The sequence below is a fragment of the Manacus vitellinus genome, unplaced genomic scaffold (genome assembly GCF_001715985.3).
Source record: "Manacus vitellinus isolate BGI_N305 unplaced genomic scaffold, ASM171598v3 scaffold_26_pilon, whole genome shotgun sequence".
NCBI classification, from domain to species: Eukaryota; Metazoa; Chordata; class Aves; order Passeriformes; family Pipridae; genus Manacus; species Manacus vitellinus.
The window spans coordinates 6263757-6282634 of NW_021939960.1; the positions used below are offsets into that span (position 1 = coordinate 6263757).

The following is an 18878-nucleotide window of genomic DNA, read 5'->3' on the forward strand; positions in this document are numbered from 1 at the left end:
GCTTCCACCGCTCCGCCGGCTGCGTGGCAGGATGCCCCGGCAGGCGCTGGACCCGCCTCCTGCCCCTGCTCCCCTCCTCCTCTTTAAAGTGAGATTTTGATGCTGGAGAGGCGGGAAGGCGCTGCAGGATAAAGATGCTGCTCTTGGCTGGCTGCGCTTCGCCTTCGCTCTTGTGAACGGACAGAGAAACACACCTTTAAATAGAAATAACTGCGGGTAAAGGAAATGATGGGGCACCAACCAGGGAAAGTACTGGCTCTGGCACTCCTTCTCTGGTCTCCTGTTTTGTCCCCCTGTTCTCCAGCTGTGCTCCAGGAACACCCCAGCCTGGCTCCTGGAGCGATGTTGTGGCTGCAGGGATGCTCACTGCAGTCCTTCCCATCTCAGCCCAACAGAAAAAAAATATTATTAAGAACAGTTTATCCATGTGAAAAACAGCTCCCAGCGATCCTGCCAAAGTTAGTGTGAATTGCTGAGCTGGGTCTCACACACTGACCTTATCCAGGCATGCAGGACACCTTGGGGAGCGGGAGCACCCAAGCCCTCCCTTCCCATGCTCTTCTCCCTGCCCTCTCTAGGGACACATCCCACCTGTCCACTCGTGTGCTTGCTCCTCACTTAACTGGAAAAGGAAACTATGGACTTTTTCCAGGTCAAAGAAGATCCACATGTGTATGAAACTTGGGTAGGGATTTAATCAAAGCAAGTTTGTACATGCAGCATTTAGCTTGGTCACCACCCTTTGACCAGCCACCAGGCCATCCTACATTAGGAACGGGGTCTGGGTAGTCTGTTCTCCAAGCATGAAATCCCAGGGAAGAATCATTGTTCTGATCCAGGGTGAGTGCTGCAAAGAGATGTTTCCTCCTCTTAGCACCAGTCTGAGGGTCTGCTCCAGTGCAGGGCTGGGGTGGCTGAATGTGCTGCTCCACCAGCAATGACCTGGCTGCTCTGGGGATCACCTGCAGGGCTCTTCCTTGCCTAGCCTCTCCTGGGGCACTGAGTGAGGAGTTTCTGAGTGCTCTACCCATTAGTGGGTCCTTATGAATTCCCACTGCCAGGCCCAGCATGACAGAAGGATTCACTCCCAGCATGGGTGGGATGCTGAGGCCTCCGAGCCCTCCATGTCACTTCATCCTGCCCTGCTGTTAACTCTCCTCAGAGGTATCGTTGTGGGATGCAGAGCAATTCTCCAGTTCCTTTGTGATCCCCACTGAGCATTGCTCCACTTTGATTTTCTTTCTTCCTCTCATTGACTTCTTAGCTCCTGTAAACAGCAAGATGACAGCAGGAGTCAACCACAGAGCAATGGATTTACACGTACGGAATCAGCATGGCCTCATCCCAAAATAGGGACAGTGCAGGAGGAAGCAAAGCTCAGCAGAGGAACGACCAAGAGAAACACCTCACAAGTGAGGTGTGGATTATCCAGGGGAGGCTGTTGTCATCCTGGACACAGAAACAGCATGTAAAGCAGAAATAGGCAGAGAACTGACCTGATGCAGGAGCATATCTGAGAGGGTACCCAGACCAGCAGGATGTATTCCTTGTATTTTCCCCCCTTCCAGTGTGGTACATGGCCCACACCACATGCTGAGAGAAGTGTTATGCCTCTCCATCGCCCCATTCCTACCACAGCTGCATTCAGTCCTCACTTGGGACATCTCCATCCTGTCCTAGAACGTTGGATGTGTCTGCCCTGGAGTGTACAGGGCATCTTCCCCCCCATTGTTCTGAGTGGCTGATTTTGTAGAGCAAATCCTCTTGTCACCCAGCTCTGGTGGTGTACCCTGAGTAAGCAGACCCCTCTGAAGGCTGGGCTGTTAAACAATCTCCTTTCATGTCCAGCAGTAGACCTCTCTACATTTATAATTGGGTCAACACTTCCCTGTCCTTATGGCTGGTACAGAGGGGGTGAGCAGCAGGGTTTGTCTGACAGAGCACTTTTTAAGGTCTGACAGACAAAGGTCTGTCTTATCCTTACCCTTATCAGGAGCAGTTTTCTGCTTATTCACCTGTAGGAAACACGAGTACAACACATTCCTCTGTCAGCAGGGAAACCACCCCAGCCACACTGGGAGATCAACAGAAGGGGCAGAAACCTTTCTCTGCATGTGAATAACTCACCCCTGGGAATTTGGCCTTCCCCAGTCACTGCCTCCCTGACCTGCTAAGCAAACACAGCTCTGTTAGCTTAGGTGCTCAGGAGTGCTCTCCTGGTCACCCTGCCCAGGCTGCCCTGGCTAACCATTAGCAGGGGGCTCCTCCAGCTGGAGACAGGTGTTGCCAAAACACAGCATAGCATGGTATGTGCTCGGCAGAAGAACCCTCCTCCCCTCTGCCCTCGGTTCCCTCACGCTTTTCTCACAGGAGCCTCTTGAGAAGCAGCAGAAATTGTGACCCTGAGCTGATGCCCCAAGGGACTCCTCCTCCCTACCTTTCAGCCAAAGATCCTGTCCTCTTTTTCTCTTCTTCTGCTGCACATGAGCTTTGTCTTTGGTGCAAAAGTATTTCCCATCAGCCTCGGCTTCTCGTAGGATCTCATCTTCATATGGGGCAGCCCCCTATAGCAATGAGAACAGTCAGTCTACAAACTAGCCTGGATTTCCCAGGGAGCTAGTGGCATTGCCAGGGACCTTTGTGATCATTCCTATGGAGTGATGACAAATGCTATTGTTCATAAACACTCTTGTCTAGCTGGAAAGAGTGATACTTCTATCCCTCAGCAACAAGTTGTGTAACAGGGTGGGAATGAGTTTTGGCACCTAGTGCAGGAAGAGCCATCACCTTCTGGAGGGAGCTTGGGCAGGGACAACCTGTCTTATGCCTCTTGGACCTGGCAGCCTAAGCTGATGGCTGAGGAGAACAAACCAACCTCGCTGTCCGTTGTGTCTGGCTCATCGGATTCCTGCTTCCCAGACTCAGCATCGTTGTCATCTAAGGAAACACAAAAAGAAGGGCTTTTTTGGCTGGCAGGAGGCTTGACAAGCTTATGAGCAGACACAGAGCCACTGGTCCGTGCTCTGAGAGCCACTGAGGCAGAAAACAGGTTTAGCAATAAACTGTGTTGCAAAGCAGAGACACTGCGAGCTTAGTGGCTTGGAATGAATGTTTATGGATGATCCAACAGGACTCGGTTGGGAAACCAGCTCCCAGTAAAGGTGTATCCGTAGGACTTTGCTACACCAAAGTTGCAAGTGTTGCCCCTACATCTGTGGCTACATTCAGGTGGGAAGCTGAGGGGTATTTAAACCCCAGACTGCACCTTCCCATTTTAGCCCCAGTTGGGGAGAAGCATATTTTTCACACATTTGCTGTTGGTGTTGGTCAGTGTCTCTTGGCAGGAAACATGTGTCGAGGAGCAGAGGAAGGAAAGGCAGGGGAGACACTTCTCTGCCCAGCAAAAGGTTTTGCTGCACATAGACCCCAAGGCTACAGAACCCCAGACACAAACCTGCACACACTCGACCTCTGCACAGAGTGAATCTGCAAGAGTTGGGGGCCAAACCTTGCTGCTGGTGGCATCACCCCGACTGCACCCACAGCAGCACACCTGGGCTGGCTGTGGAGGTCAGACAGGGCTGGGGACAGGGCTGTGCCCTCTTCTGATGGGCAGGGGCATTCCAGAAGCTCAGTACTTCTTGGTTATGACACCAGGTCTGGCTGGGGTGGGGCTCAGCAGGGCAGCCTCCCTACCCAGGTGGGAGAGCAGACAGTGCTGCTTCCAGGCACTCCTGGAGTTCCTGTGGCCTGATCCCATCCTCACCTTATCCTTCTGCAGGTTAAGGTTCACTAGAAAGTGCAGAAGTTTTTGTGTCTTGTTTCCTGGGCTTTGTGTCAACCTTAAGGTGAGAACTGAAGAAAGTCCTGTATTCCCACACTCAGAATGTAATCAGCTGAAATTCTTCTGCCATGATGATATCTCCTTAGCATGTAAATCACAGAGGACTCCCTTTTTTTTTTTTTTCCACCGTGAAAAATCCTGCTCCGGAGAGTGTTCCCAAACCACTCTGACACGCCCAGACCAACTAATCCAGGAGAGCTCAACTTTCTGGTCAAGCCAGTAAGACTGGTACTGAGCAGCTCTCAGCAGACGTGCTTCCTGCTCCGATCCCCATGGCTGCTGCCTCCCACCCACCTGGACAAACATGGCACCCGTGTCCCCTGGTGGTCAGGCAGGGAGAAAGCCTTGAAAGGGCTCTTGTGGGGGATGGAGCAGGGAAAAAGCAGGAGAGCATCCTAGTCTACCTGCTGCAGGTACCAGCATCCCTGTCTCCATGCTCAACCGTGTGTGCTGTGCCAGCACAGGGCACGCATTGGAGTAAGGGGACAGACAGGGATGGTTTTCCAGTGTTGGTCCTGCAAACCTCTTGTGTTTTCCCCATCTCTCCTGGGGACTTCTGAGCTTCTACTTCCCTGAGAGGGGTGGGTTATGCTGGAGCAGCAACATTATCTTGCTGCTGCTCACTCTGGAGTGGGTTTTCCAATAGGTTGGAGCTACATTGACCTCTTTAGCTCCTGGGAATTCCATGCCACCAGGTATGGAGAGGAGGGTGCTCTGCAGGGTGAGTAAGGGCACCCCATGGGTGGCTCCTGACCGTGCTGGGCAGAGACACTGGGCTTTTCTCCAGAACAGCTGAAGTTACTTTCTCCCTATAGATACTGAGCCTGAATTTTGGACATCTCTAGGGTTGAAAACTGATCTCTCAGGGGCAGAAATGTGAAACCTTAATTTCCCCTAATGGCCCAAAAGTGTTGGGAACCAGGAGCACCTGGGTCCCTGGAAGGGTCTCTCCTGTTGGTGTGTTTGCAGGTATGTGCAGAGCCCAGCACAGAGCTCCGGGCTGGGAGATGCCTTTGCCAAAATGCACCTTTTGCTCTTGCCTTCTCGAATGTCACATTTGCCTGAGGCTTCTTACCTGGTTCTTCCTTCTGTGCACTCACATCCCGTCTCACCCCAGACTCAGGAAGGGCCTCCGGGTTGCTCGGTGTGGAGTTGTTTGTCAGATGTGCCCGTGAGAGCGCGAGCTGTGGGATACAGAGATACAGGGAGCACAAAGGCTGTTGCCACCAGGCAGGAGGAAAGGATTGTCCCCAGCCCTTATGTGTGACACCCATGGGGACGAGCATCACGGAGGCGTTTCTGTGTGCTGTGGTGTGTTGCAGGGAGCCCAGCACACCTCCTGCACCAGCCTGCAGGAGGGGGCACAGACACTGCCTGTCCTTGGGCTCAGATGGAAACCCCACAGGCACTGGAGGGGAGATGGGGAATGAGAGCCCAGGCTGAGCAGCTGTGGCTCTGCCATGTGCAAGTTGGCATCACATAAATCAAAGCCATCCTCCTAACAGTGGTCACAATGGTGCCAGCAGCAGTGCTGGACACCCTGGGGAGGGGAAGGGGCCACAGCTGGTGCCAACACGAGCTGTACTCACCACAGCTGCATCCTCTTCCTCCTCCTCTTCCTGCTTGGCAGCACCAGGCAGTGCCCGGGTGGCACTGGGCCAGTGGTAAGGGAAGCGCAGGTCGTCCCGCTGTGCCCTGTGCCTCCCACTAGGGCCGCGGGCTGTCAGCTCAGCAGGGCTCTCCCCAGGGCTGCCGCAGCCCCGCAGCTCCCGGCGGTGGTGCCAGTCTGTTTCCCTGCCACGGCCGGAGTCTGACAGATCCAGTGGCGTGTCTGCATCGTCATCCCTTGCCTCCTTCACCTTTGCTCGGAGCTCGGGGCGGTCTCGGCTCAGCCAAAGCTCCTTCTCTTCCTTCCCATCCGCGGCATCCTCCAGGAAGGACCTTTCCTCCTTGCATCCCGCCGCGATGCTCAGCCACGGGGAGAGGGGCCGCTCCTCAGGTGTGAGCTTGGTGTCTCCCTCTGCCCGCTGGCCTGGCTGGCACTGCTGCATGAGGAGGTGCTGCAGCCGCTCCCGGTGCTTGAGGAGGTGCAGTTTTTCTTCCAGGTGCTGATCCCTCACGTACACCATGGTGGCAGGGAGCTTCAGCAAGGCTGCGTGATCTTCCCAGCCGTCGCGTGACCGTGTCCTGCCCTCGGCATCTTTGGTCCTGAGCAAATGGCTGGAGAAGCTGCTGCCATCCCTCTCAGCCGAGGTGCAGTGACTCGCCAGCCCTAGCTGGTGCAGGGAAAGGTGCTTGTGGAGGAGGCAGAGCTGCTCTCTCCGGGTGGTCAGTTTTAGGTTTTCGTAGGATGGAGCAGCCCTGGGGGAGTCCAGTTTGCTTGCTGTTAAATAACTAAAAAAAGCAATGAAAAAACCATCATTTTAAATAGAGGGTTTTCCCGTGGTTTCCTAGCCCTGCAGGGTATGTACATGGTCTGTCCTGCTTTCTGTGCCCTCTTGCAGCTCTTGGCCTGTGCATCATGCTTGCCTTTGGATGCTGGGGAAGAAGGTCCTGGTGGCTGGAGAGTTCAGGCAGCACGTCTCCTCACTGCACACACTGCAGGAAACCATCCCTATCCAGCAGCAATCCCCTGTCCCTGGGCCACAGCAGGTCCAGGCAGTGGGTTGAGTGAGGGTGAGGATGCAGTGACCACTCACATGAGCACTGCTGCTGAGACATCACTTTTCAAATCATGCCTTACAGCCAGCAGCATCCTACGCACCCTCCTGGGCTTTCTTAGTGCCTTGGTGAGCCTGAAGACACCCAGGACAGAGGAACAGCCCACTCTGCCCTAATCTCACTCAATGGGAGCCTTTTACAGCCATGCTAAGAAGGTTGGTACAGTGCATGAACCTGCTCTGTAAACCCAGTCCCTGCTATCACTGGTTATTTCCCTTCCATGAGTGCAAGCTTTTCCCAGGAATGCTCAGCAGAACTACTCCCTCTCTGGAAAACTTGCTACAGGTGAACTCACTAGCCTTGCTCAGCCCTCTGTGCTCCTGAAATCCATGAAATCCTGGGAAGTGCTGAGCCCTGTAGAAAAGCCCATTAGAATAGATAAGGAGGAGCAGGGATTCCTGCCTGCTGTGGGACAAGTCCTTCTCCTAGCTGGAGGTGGGGGCACCCAGTTCATTTTATGGGTCTATCTGAGAAGCTGGAATAATGAGAGGCTGACCTTGTTGGGCTGCATTCCAGTCATTTTTTGCTGGTATAAACTGGGAGATTCCCCCCTCCCCAAGGCTGTGGGAGAAGATTGGAGGGGAAGGTGGACAGACACAGTGAATACCAGCCATCTCAGTCTGCCCAGTGGGACAGTGCCTTGGGCCATGGATCAGGCCCACACCACGACCCAGGAGCTGGTACTCACGCCTCAAGGCTGGGGCTGTGCTCGCGCTCCGGAGGGAGAGGAGTCTTCCTTGCTGGTGGTGACACTGCTGTCCCTGAGTGGCTCTTTTCCAGGACACAGGGCCTGGAACCAGGTCTCACGAGGGCAATGGTTCCATGCAGCTGGTTGGAAATCCTCTGGGATGCCTGTGGCAGAGGGGAGAAAGTCCAGGTGAGCCATTCTGCTGTGCACCCTGAGCTACAGGAAGCCCAGCTGAGCTGGAGTGCATCTCTTTACCAGTGATAACAAGACAAGCAGCTCCTGAGTGCTCTGTTTGATGATTCTGGTCAACAGCTTGACCAGATTTTTATTAATTTTTACTGGGAAATTTCCCCCTTATGCTTTCTGGCAGGATCTACTGCACTCTCTGTTTTTGGGCTGCCCTGATTTGTAGAGCAGGAGGTCTTGCGTCTCTGCTCAAGTCATGATTCAGTGGCTTAACCAAGATAAGACCCTGCAAATTCCCTAGCCTTTACTCATGTAAGCTCCTGGCACACACAGGTTTGGTGGGTGTATTTCTAGTGGAGTACCTGGTTGTGAGGCCAGGACATCATCATCTCCATCAGCTGTCATGAAAGGCTCACCACATGTTCTGACTTGACTTTTCCCTGCCCACCTGGAGATGTCACCAACCCTTCCTGTGATCCCTATTAATTATCCCCACAGCCTGCCTGCAGCCTTACCAAAGCCCCTTTTCACCTGCTCTTTCAAGTTTTTTGTGGAGGTCAGGTAAGAAAAACCTGTGCCAAAACAGAAGCACCTATGTGGGTGTGTTTGTGGGTTTGATTTCCCATGACCAGGAACAGGGCTCCAGGTCCTGCAGTCTCACCTCCCAGCATCCAGTGTCACCATATCACTCAGCAACCCTCAGCTGGCACACTCTCTGTGTTTGTGTTTGCATCAATGCACAAAATGGCAACCACTGAACACCAGGCCCTCTGAAAATACCAATATTCATTATGCTGCACATGGAGAGACACCTGTATCTGCTCTTGGGCAGGGCTGCTGTGGTGTGTTTGTTCCTGGTACCCACAACTCCCACAGTTTACACGTACTCCAGGCTTTTCCAGCATTCACTGTGCTCCAGCTCCTTGCTCACCCAGGTAATGGAGAGCTGGCTCTATGGCTCAGAATAAGCTACACTGAAATGTGGCTCAGCACAATCTCCCCAGCTCCTTCATTCCTCAGAGGTTTCCCCAGCAAGACATCTAAGAGAGGAACCAGAGCAATGGGCAGAGGACTCAAGGATGCTGGATGTGTTGTCATGAAGGATAAACACAGGAGCAAACATGGATGTGCATGTTCACAGCAGGGACAGGAGCCTGTGCCAAACTTCACATGCTTTGCTTGCAGCAAGTGGCAATTTCTGCAGAGAGAATGCACCTGGCATTTGGTAGGTGCCCTCCTTGGCACTGCCCAAGTCTGGTTAGTTGTTTCACCCTCTGAGTGCCTCTTACTCTTTCCCTATCCCAATCCGCTTGTCTTGATCCAGTTCAGATGACCACAGCGGTGGGAAGAAGGCCTGAGGACATTGGACCATCTCTGACAACTCACCATTTCTGCAAGGCTGACTTCTTGGAGGGCAGTGCCTGGGGAAGTCCTGCTGCTTGGAGAGCTTCTCTGTGCTGCAGGCTTTGCTGCAAGAAAGACACAGTCATCCAGAGCTGCTGCAGCCCTGCCCTGCAGTGTGCTGGAGTCTCACAGCCTCCCAGGGACCCACTGGCTGGTACCAACCACCCCTTACTGAAAACTTTGAGTCAAAATTTCCTTTTGGCTCAAGCCAGCACTTGATTGAACGTTCCCTCCATTACACATGTGGTTGGGCAACATGGTCTCTGCATGAAACAGGTGGTGGATCCACACTTGCACATCACCTGTGTTACAGTGAGGGCTCCCAAACACTCTTTTTCTCTAATGCAGAGCAGTGTGTTTCTCCTTTGATGTGCATTTCTCCCCCAGCACCTGTTCTACCCACGGCAATGTCCATCTGAGATGACAACAGCTTGGCCTTCGCTCTCCAGACCCTTTCCCAGAGCAGTTTTGCACCATGACTCTGTCACTCTTCCTGTTCCCAGGTCCCTCAAGGGTGGCAGGAGCCAGCAACACCCACCTTCTCCCAGTTCGAGGTCTGCCACATCATGGTGGGCTTCTTCTGCTTCCCTGTGAGCTCCTTTCTCGCTGCCAACAGTTCTGCTCACCGGGGACAGTAAAGGCAATGGGGAGCTTGGTGTGGAGCTGCTTTCTCTGGAGGTGACTCCTGGGTTCTTTGCCCTGTCCCTGTTGAAAGGAAAAGGACATGAATTAATGGGAAGGGGCAGGAGAAGGAAGGTTTTGGAGCCACTGTACTGGGAGCTCTGAGGCCGATATACAAATGTGCATATTTATGTAAGTGTGTATGTGGATATACTGGATCCTCAGACTCATCTCCTTCCACTGAAGCTTATCACTGGCTCAGCTGCAGTCTGGAGCATGGGACAGAGCCAGCACGACAGCTCAAGGTCTGATTGCCCCACTTGGCTGTGGGTAACATCGCAGGATGCCACGACGTTGGGTAAGCCAGGACCCAGCTGTGACTATTGCAAAAGCCCTGTGGGAACCTGTATGTCCCTGGCTGGGCTTTCAGCCTGATGTAGGGGTGGATTCAGCATGAGGATGTGGTGGCTGTGCTCTGTCACCATATCAGGATGGAGGGGCTGATGGTCTTGATGACTATGAGGGAATGACTAAGTCTTGGAGACACATGTTTATGTCATGGACAAAGTCCTGGCTGGACTCTGATGCTGAGACATAGATGTTTGGCTGGAAATCTTCCTATCCAGCATCCCAGGGAGAGCAGAGCAGAGCAGGAGCACTCATCAAGCCCTGCCCAACCTGCAGCTCTGGAATTAGTCAGGTCTTGAGAAGCATTTGGGGAGTAAAAGCCAGAGTTTCTCTTTAAGTGGATGGTGCTCCTGTGCTCCAAAGAAAACACATTTCTAAACTAATTCCTCAGTGCTAATTCCTCTGGACTTTAAACCCTTGAGGAATGAGCTGATTTGTATATATTGGCCAGCCTGGCAGGTTACTTGGCTTTCAGCACAGTGCTCTGCTGGGATACGAGCCTGTTGGTGCTGATCTCTTCTCCCTCTTTAACTGCATCACAGTTCCTTGTGTGTCACTCTCCTTCCTCCAAAACACAACCTGGCTGCTGCAGGAAGGGAGCTGGTGCCATGGAAGAGCCCAGGTGGAGGTCCATGGCCAAGCTGAGCAGCCCAGGACTTTGCTTCCCATGAGCTGTACCCCATGAGGAGGAGAGGGGTTGAATACCCTTGTTCCCCAAACACTGAATCCTTGGATGCTGGTTAACAGGGGAGTGAGCAAAGGTCAACAAGGGTTTTGAGACTATTAGGAATGTGTCAATGTCTAATATATACAGGAATCCACAGGAATTAGATGCTAAAATACCCCTGAGGATACTGCAGTCTGGACATAGCCCTGCTCAGCTGTGGGGATGCCCCTGTCCTTACTAACACCCCTGAGAATGAATGAAACCCAGGAAAGCACTTACTCCAGGCTCCGGAGCTTCTTCAGTTCTTCCTTGAGAGTTTTGTTCTCTTCCCTCAGGCGATTTGTCTCATTAGCTGCAGGGACAGAGGTTGTGCTGAGGGTTCAGGTGCTGCAAGGAGAGAGCTGATACTCCCCACAGCTCACTGGGGTCCTCAGGGGAGGAGGAGGGGGGAACGGCAGCAGGTTTTGGAGAGATGCTGAATTTCCTTCCTTCTCTGAAAATGTGCAGGGACTAAGGGATAAAAGGGAGCAACTTTCTGACTCAGGTTTCATCAGGACTGGGTCTGCTTGCAGCTCGTCCAGCTCAGGGGGAGAGCACGACAAGATGCAGCAGCGGCCGTGGTGTGGTGGGTTGGACACAGCCAACATCCTGCCCTGAACACCACAACCGCCCCTGATGAGCAGGTGCTGGGTTAGGGGGAGGACTGGGGGTCTGGGGTGGGATCAGGCAAATTCCAGAGGGAGCTGAGAGCACCCACCGGGTGGGTGCTGCAGTGAGGAGGCCGTGGGCAAGCACGGGCAGGGTGGGTGACTGCCTTGGCTTGCTCCTGCTCGAAAGCAGCACTCGGGAAGCAGTGGCATAGCAGGGGAGATAAACCAAGGGCTGTTGGCACCTCTCCATCCCTCCTAAATGCCTTATCTCCCTTATCCCCATGACCCTCCTGGGGTCAGCCCAATCCCCAGGGAAAAAAAACCCACTCTTGAGCAGTGCTGGGAGCCCTGCCAAAAGCTCAGGAGAAGATCCATCACACGTGTTGCTTGATTTCCATTTACCCGTGCTGAGCTGCTGCTGTGACTTTCCTGTCTTTGCCAGACTGTTGCTCCTGCCATGCCAAATGCATCTTTTTTCCTTGCAGCTGACATGGCCTGGCATTTCTTTTCTGGAGGTGCAGAGGGCTGCAAACCCCCGCTCTGCTGCTTTGTTACCTCTGCTTGGGGGGTGTGGCTGACATCCACAGCTCTACTCCCTCCCTTCTCCCCACCCCCAAACCCCTTTTGGGTGCCTGGTCACCACGAGGGCTCCTGTGCAAGTTATCTGGGAGAGGCATTAACTGAGCAAAGGCTGAGCCAGCCAAAGCTGAGCCTACAGCGGGCAGTGGTACGTACAGAGGATGAAGATGTGCTGCAGGCTCTGGAAATGGGAAGTCTCATACTCATTCTGCTTCTTTTTGGCCAGCTCCTGGGTGACCATGCATCTGTCACAGAGACCTGCTCGCAGCCTGGAGGAAGGGAAAACCACGGCCAGCAGCTTGTTACCACACAGTTTCCATGGGGGAAATAAGCTCCTGCCCTCCCCATAGAGAAGTGTGAACACCCAGCCCATCACCCCAAATTGGTGAGAGGGGTTATCACTGACCCTTCCACCCCCCCAGATCTCGTCCCACCATCATGAGCTCCTCTGCATGTGCTCAGACTCCTCCAGCTCTCCCAGTAGCTGAGTATGAGCAATACAGAGGTTCCCGTGCTATACCCCACTCCTGGGAAGACAGCAAATTCTGAAGTCTCCCCCTAGGATGATGCAGTTGCTGCCACTAAGCAGCACCCTATTGAAAAACAAATCCTACCTGTTTTCTAACACCTTTACATTTTCTTTAAGGACCTTTTGTTGTTCTCTCAATTGGTGATTTTTAGCAAACAGCTCTTCAATTCTCTGAGCATCACTAATTGAAAAAACAGAACACACAAAAAAAGGGAGTTATTGGATTTCTCCCCAAAATCTGTGCCTTGATTCACAGCGCCCTTTTGCCTGTGGGGCAGGAGGGGAAACAAATGTGTTAGAGCACAGATGCTGCCCTGTGACACCTCTCTTGGAGTTAAGAGCTCACTTCCTCACAGTTTATTGCTTCCCAAGAGAATAATCACGAGCTGGCACGAGCATCACTTGCCAGTGGGAAGGTGAACCGGAGGTAGGTTGGGATCACACCGAGCCCTGCCTGTGCTGGGGACTTGTGTGGCAAAAACTCCAGAAAGGTTTGAATTTGGCAGAGCCAGAAAGGCAAGCAGTGCTCTCTAAATCCATCAGTTTTGGAGGAGAACTCGGGAGGTCTGAAAATTAAGCAGTGTAACCACCCCTCCACCCCCTGTCCCACCACGGCGTGGGTGGGGTGGGCTCGGCACTGCTCACCGGCACTTCTCCGTCGTCAGCTCCGTCAGCTTGCTGTGCAGACCTGGAACAAGGAACAGAGGCAGAGAGGTGGGTGTTTGTTGCCAATCCCCTGGCACTCAGAAACGAACTGCAGCGAGGGAACTTCAGGAAGGTGCGTGGCTTTGCAGAAATCTCATCGATTTACAAACCGTATTTCCGAGAAGGAATAACACACTGTGTGTGTGGAACACCACCACAGTTTAATATAGCTGGAAAAACCTCACAGGATGTGAGCACATTTTGTATTCCGAGTATTTAATGCATCTGCATTTGCCTCCCACCCCCTCAGAAGTCTGGTTTAGTTTTGTTTCTACTTATTTCTTGCTACAGCATACATTTCCCAGGTGGGCAGTATTTTGTAGCTCTCAGGGTTGGAAAGCATCTTGGAGAATATTTACAGCTGAACAAGAACGGCTTTGGTTGATGGATCTGCAGACGTTACATCCTGTCAAATACATTTTATGCAAAGTAGATGTAAGCATGTGGTTTAAATTGCTCAACAGCTTCCTCTAACTCTCACACGGCTTGATATTACACAAGTGAAGAATGAATTCATAAGCCAGAATCCTCCAAAAGTGCTGATGTTTTGTTCATAATATTGATACTGGGAATTATTCTAATAGGAAAACAATTGTATTTGGCATTTGGTTGCTTAACCTAATGGGTTTTATTTTAATAATGTATGACCTGAGGAATAATTTATTCCCTAGAGGAATAAACTATCCAACCTGACTCTAATGCTTTCTTTAACAGAGCTTCATCTCCTGCTGCTTCTGTCTTATAGATTATTGCATCTCTCTGTTTTCCCTTTGATCCTTCACTATCCAAATGTACTCCAATCCTCGTTGCTTGGAGCAGATGCCCAGCAGGTGTGTGTGTCACCTCTACAAACCTCCCAATTCACCTTTAGCACAGACTATGGCACCAGGAGCAGGAAAGGAGCCAAACCCCCACGGCTAGCGCTTGGAGCAAGTGGGATTCCCACAGGGATTGAGCACCTCCGTGGCTCGCTCTCCAGGAGCCTTGGATGCTCTCTTCTGCTCCTCCTCATCATCCACAAAGCTACTGATTTTCTCAGTAAACTTTGTTCTCCACCGGTGAGAGGCACCAAGGTGCCATCAGAGGGGGTGCTCCCCTGAGGGCCAGGCTGTGATCCCACATCCCAGTACATCCCCACAGGTAATACTTGCTCAGCACTAATCCCCAAAGTTCCACACCTGCTCCTCCTCCCTTCTGGTTATTTGAAACCAAACAGATCAAAGTGGCATTACACAGAAATGGACCTTGGCCAGTTTTTGATCAGACATCTCATGTCTCCTTACCTTGGACCTCTTTCTCATGGATTTCCTTGAGCTTGTTCAGGAACTCTGCAAAACTCTCTGTGGTCATGTTCAGGGCTGAGCCACACGCTGCTCCTGCACGAGGATGTCCTTTTGTTTCAAATTATTCAGGTTTCAGCCTAAAATAGAAAGAAAAATCCAATAAAAGAGATGAGTCTTGTGCATGTGGTGTTCTGGGGCAAAGCCCAAAGCTAGGAAAGGAAATAATTTTCTAAACCATGAGATGCATTTTTGTCCACCCTGCCTCAGCTCTGAGCACAGCAAAGAGCATGTCTTGGAAGCTGGGAGAACTGAAAGCCCAGCTGGAAAATCAGGCTTTTCCTCTACCTGCTGAGCTGTTTAAATTGCATTTCTCTGGGACGAGGTGGGGCAGGACATTTTCTCGAGGATAAAGAGGGGACTGCAGGACTTGTGCCAGGACCACATGGGGACTGATGGTGGGAAAATTCGCAGCAGAGTTGGTGCTTGACCCTGATGGGCCCAGCAGGAGATGGGTCCAAGCATCACTTATCCCTCTGGCACCACACACAGTTTCTACAGAGGCAACACGTACCACTCAGCCACCTCACTGTCATCACCCAGGCTTTCTGCATGGCTGCTGGCTGCAGCCCCTTGGGAACCTTCAGAGACACCAGAGTTTTTCACACAATTTTACAGAAAACCAGGGGAGGTGGTGTGCAGAGCCAAGCCCTGCAGGAAGCTGGGGTGGGCACAACACCTGTGGGGTCTGCCAGGACCACAAAAACCATTCTGGGAGAAGACAGACTTCCACAGCAAGGCATTCAGCATTACCACGCAGGAGCTTCTCCCCTAAAAGTCATGCCGGGTTAGTGAGTCATGGCCAGTAATCCCAATCCCAACAAAGCACCTGGACACTGAGCCTTCAGCCACGAAGAGATGACCAGGGAGAAAACCTCCCCTCTGTTGTTGGAAAGTGAAGAGTGGGCTGGGAGCTGGGTTTTACAGCCCCACGGCAGCATGAGAAGTTTTCCACAGGGTTCCAGCCCTCTCCCAGCCCGGCTCGCTGCCGGCAGCCCGCCTGTGCCTTTATCTGCACGCAGAGCAGAGGTGTGCCAGATTGCCTGCATATGCAAGATGTGGGCACGCAGAGCTGGAAGAAGAAAGTTTCCCCTAAAGCATCTGATTTTCAAAAGAAATGAGGCACGCGCCAGCAAGCACAGACAGTGAGCTTGGCTCGCGTGCTCTCGGCACGCTCGGATCAGCAGAACAGCTGCCTGAACATGAACCATCCCAGAGTCACTTCGTTTGGCTTCTGAGCAAATCTGGTGCAAGTAGAGAGAGATCTCACTCTCCGGGAAAAAAATATTAAAAATATTCATAGCTCCCACTTCCCTGGGAATAACCCACCCTTTCCCAGGGCTGAGTGATCTATCCCAGCAAATAAAAGCTACCCAAGGCACGGTGTGGCTTGTGGCGGCTCATGCAGCTTGAGATGGGCTATTGTGAAATGGGATTGGGAACTGATCTCTCCTACTCAGCCCCAAGAGCCACAGCTGAATAACCAGTCAGGAGAAACAACACCTGACTCTACTGCAAAATAGAAAAAACCCCAAACCCCTGATATTCATGGGAAGCACTTCCCAGGATCACTAAGTCCTAAATTTGGCTCTACCCTGAGCACAGCACCTCCCCAGGGCTGAAGGGAGGTTGTGAGACCCACCACTGCTGTCATGGGACTGAAACCCCAAGTGCTGGCTGGGAAGGCTCTGAAGTGCTCAGGTACTAATCCCCATTACATTCTCTGTTGTTGTAATCTGGGAAGGGATTGCAACTGGGAACAGAGCCAGGGGTGCTACATGAGCTCCTTACTATGCTCTCTGGGCTGGATCAGCCCCTGCCCATCTTGGTGCTGCCTATTCCCCAAGGCTGGTGTCTCCAAGGGCTGAACCCAGCATTTCAGGACACAAGGCTCCAGCTGGGACATCCTGGCAAGGTGACACCCTGGTTGGGACTGGTGCCAGCCTGTGGTTCAGGTAGGTAGGGCTGGGCTGGGATGTGGTGGGAGGTGGAGGGCGCGGGGGCAGCCCAGGTGCTCTGTGCCAGATCCGATCCCTGCAGCTGTGACTCAGCGCTGTGGGCAGAGCCTGGCAGATCAAGATTCGGAGCTGGGCTGTGGGCAGCAGCTTTGCCTTCCATGCATGGCTGTGGTGCCACCAGGGTTGGGGTTCACTCCTGATTTTCTTTTCCTCAGAGCCCTCAGGTGGGCAGGGACCTGTGACCTGCTGCGAATCCAATCAGTGGGGAAATGCTATTGCTGTTTTTGGTGCTTTTGAGATGCCAGCACCCAACCCTGCCTGCAGACAGGACAGCCTCTCTGTGGCAAACCTGGAGAGGACTTTGGGTCTCTGGTCTGTGCACACACACTGTAGCAGAGATCCTGCATGAGCACTGCTCCCCATGTATCTGTACCCAGTATTCAGCCTTTTGCTGCAGCAGGGCAACCCAGGCTCTCTGAGGGGTTCAGCTTTGCTTCCTTCTCTCTTCTGTCCCACTCCAGAGGATTTATTGAAGGAGATTTACTGATGAAGCCCAGGTCACACAGTCCCTCGGTGTGGAGCTCACTCCCTGAGACAGGGATTTCATTTACAGCCCTGAGCCCTTTCCAGAGCTGTCACTGTGATATACACCCAGCGGTGCCGGATGTGGCCCCGCGGAGGGGCCCGGAGCAGCCCTTTGGTGTTCCGGCAGGGCTGGATGTATTTCAAAGTGACGGGTGCCCTCTGCAAACAGAGCCCCAGTGTCAGGGACCAAAGGCAAACTCTTCATCCAGCCCCTAAATCTGGAGGGCTTGGAAAATCCAAGACCCGGGGCAGGGCAGTTGTTGACTGCCGTGGCTTTGCTCACCTGCTCTCCTCATGTCTTGATGGTCAGCTCAGGGCAGGAAAAGGGGTCCAGGTTGGTACACAGGGTCCCCCAGGAATGTCAGCTCTCATGCACAGGACTGGAACAGCCCTAGGCAATGCCTGGGTACTGATGGCATCCTTGGGGCAGGATGCTCCCGGCTGGGGAAAGGAAAAGCAGCAGGGAGGTTATTTTCTGTCCTGTCTGAAGGCCTTGGGAGGGGATGGACTCAGACAACGGCTCTAACAGCACAGCTGTCCACCATTCCCTGGTGCCCGGGCTGTTCCTGGCCTCCCAGCACTGCCTGCCATGCTCACAGTAAGCAACACACATCCCTAAACTCAGCACTGTCTCCTTTCAGAAGGATAAAGAAGCTCATTAGCTAAACAAGCTTAAATCTTAAAAAAAAAAAAAAAAGCAGAACTGTGACATTCTAACACCGTGGGGATCAGTGAAGCTTAATGGATTTGCCACCAGATATTTCCCCATCAGCAGTGCTGGAGTTGTTCAGCTCCAGGCTGGATTGATGTAATACACTCCTCATTGGGTGATTGCCAGGCAGAGCTGCTTTGACCAGCCAAACTTTCTTTCCTTGACTACCCTACTATGTTCCTGGTCTAATTTTAGAATTATAAAACAAATTTATACTCAGAAAAACTACCTGATCACTCATGGAAAATCTACAGTACCAGGAGTATTTAGCAGGCCATTGTGGAGCTAATGCTCTTTGCTGAAGTACTGTGAGCTTGACAGTTTGAAGAGGGCTTTTTTTTTTCTGTGTTGAGGGTTTCTTTTTCTTGCTGGGTATTTATTTATTCGCATGACTTAACATGGCACAGGCTGTCCTAAAATGGAGCCCAGTGCCTGCTCTCCGCTGCACTGGGCTTGCTGTGGGTGCTGGATAGGGGCTGGCAGATTGCAAAATTACCCCCCAACAGGTGAGACAGGAGGAGCAGCCTTGGCTCTTGCTTCTCCAGGGAGGAGGATTTGGTGCTTTCTCCACCTCGCACAACCTGAAAATCCTCCCAGAAGCAGGGCAGCTGCTCCGTGCTGCTCTGCCAGCCCAGGGGCCGGTTTGCAGCAAGCTCTTGCTGCTGACACCCAGCCCCAGGGTCGCCTCTGCTGGGGGTCCCACCCGGGTGCTGTGAAGCTCCAGCAGGGCTATGATCTGCCTCAATGGCCCTTCAGGTTTGCTGGGGACTGGTGCTGGTCACAGCCCCCTGAACAGGTTAAATGGGACCGGCAGCACCAGGGAGATGCTGCCCCTGCTCACGTGTGCACAGACGTGTCCCATGGCAGGGAGAGGAAAACAGGAGTGAATCCTCCAAGATAAAGCTCCAGCCTCAAGTCCCAACCTGCACATGGATTTACTTCTACCCCATAAAGTCTCTGTTGCCATAATACAGCACAGCCACGGTGATCACAAGCCCAGCAGTTTAATTTCTACCCCATCACCCCAACCCTATGGAGGCAGCTCCTGCTTTTCTAACTGCTGTGGCAACCACCAAAACAATGGGGGTTTTCTTTCATTGCCTCATTTCTGCTTGAGACCCCCTGTTTTCCCTGGGAACTGGGACATCCCTCCTCCCAACACAGTCTTTGCTGCCCTGGCCTTGCAGGATCACTAAAGCAGGAGCTGCTGGTCCTCTGCAATACCTGAATACGCCCAGGAAATGGATTTTGGCTTTTATATAGCCAAGTGAACAGTTTGGG

At 52.6% G+C, this 18878-nt stretch overlaps 1 protein-coding gene across 1 annotated transcript; it reads right to left on the minus strand.

Moving 5' to 3' along the window:
- Positions 1-1148: 1148 nt before the first annotated feature.
- Positions 1149-14352, minus strand: RBBP8NL (RBBP8 N-terminal like). The gene is made up of 13 exons (XM_008932853.4): positions 14286-14352; positions 12943-12985; positions 12383-12478; positions 11925-12037; positions 10819-10891; positions 9382-9548; positions 8826-8908; positions 7254-7417; positions 5434-6238; positions 4920-5028; positions 2876-2937; positions 2438-2564; positions 1149-1267 (listed from the first exon to the last, which is right to left on the minus strand). Exons 1-13 carry the CDS (start codon positions 14350-14352, stop codon positions 1149-1151), a joined length of 2028 nt encoding a protein of 675 aa, XP_008931101.3.
- Between the last annotated feature and the right edge of the window lie 4526 nt (positions 14353-18878).

Bases quoted from the DNA above. Each gene is read 5' to 3' on its own strand.
- RBBP8NL (XM_008932853.4), bottom strand. From the start codon at position 14,352: ATGACCACAGAGAGTTTTGCAGAGTTCCTGAACAAGCTCAAGGAAATC. The intron at 8,909-9,381 runs GTGGGTGTTGCT...TCTTTCTTGCAG, and splicing joins AGACCTCGAACTGGGAGAAG to CAAAGCCTGCAGCACAGAGA. The intron at 5,029-5,433 runs GTGAGTACAGCT...TGTATCCCACAG, and splicing joins AGGAAGAGGATGCAGCTGTG to CTCGCGCTCTCACGGGCACA.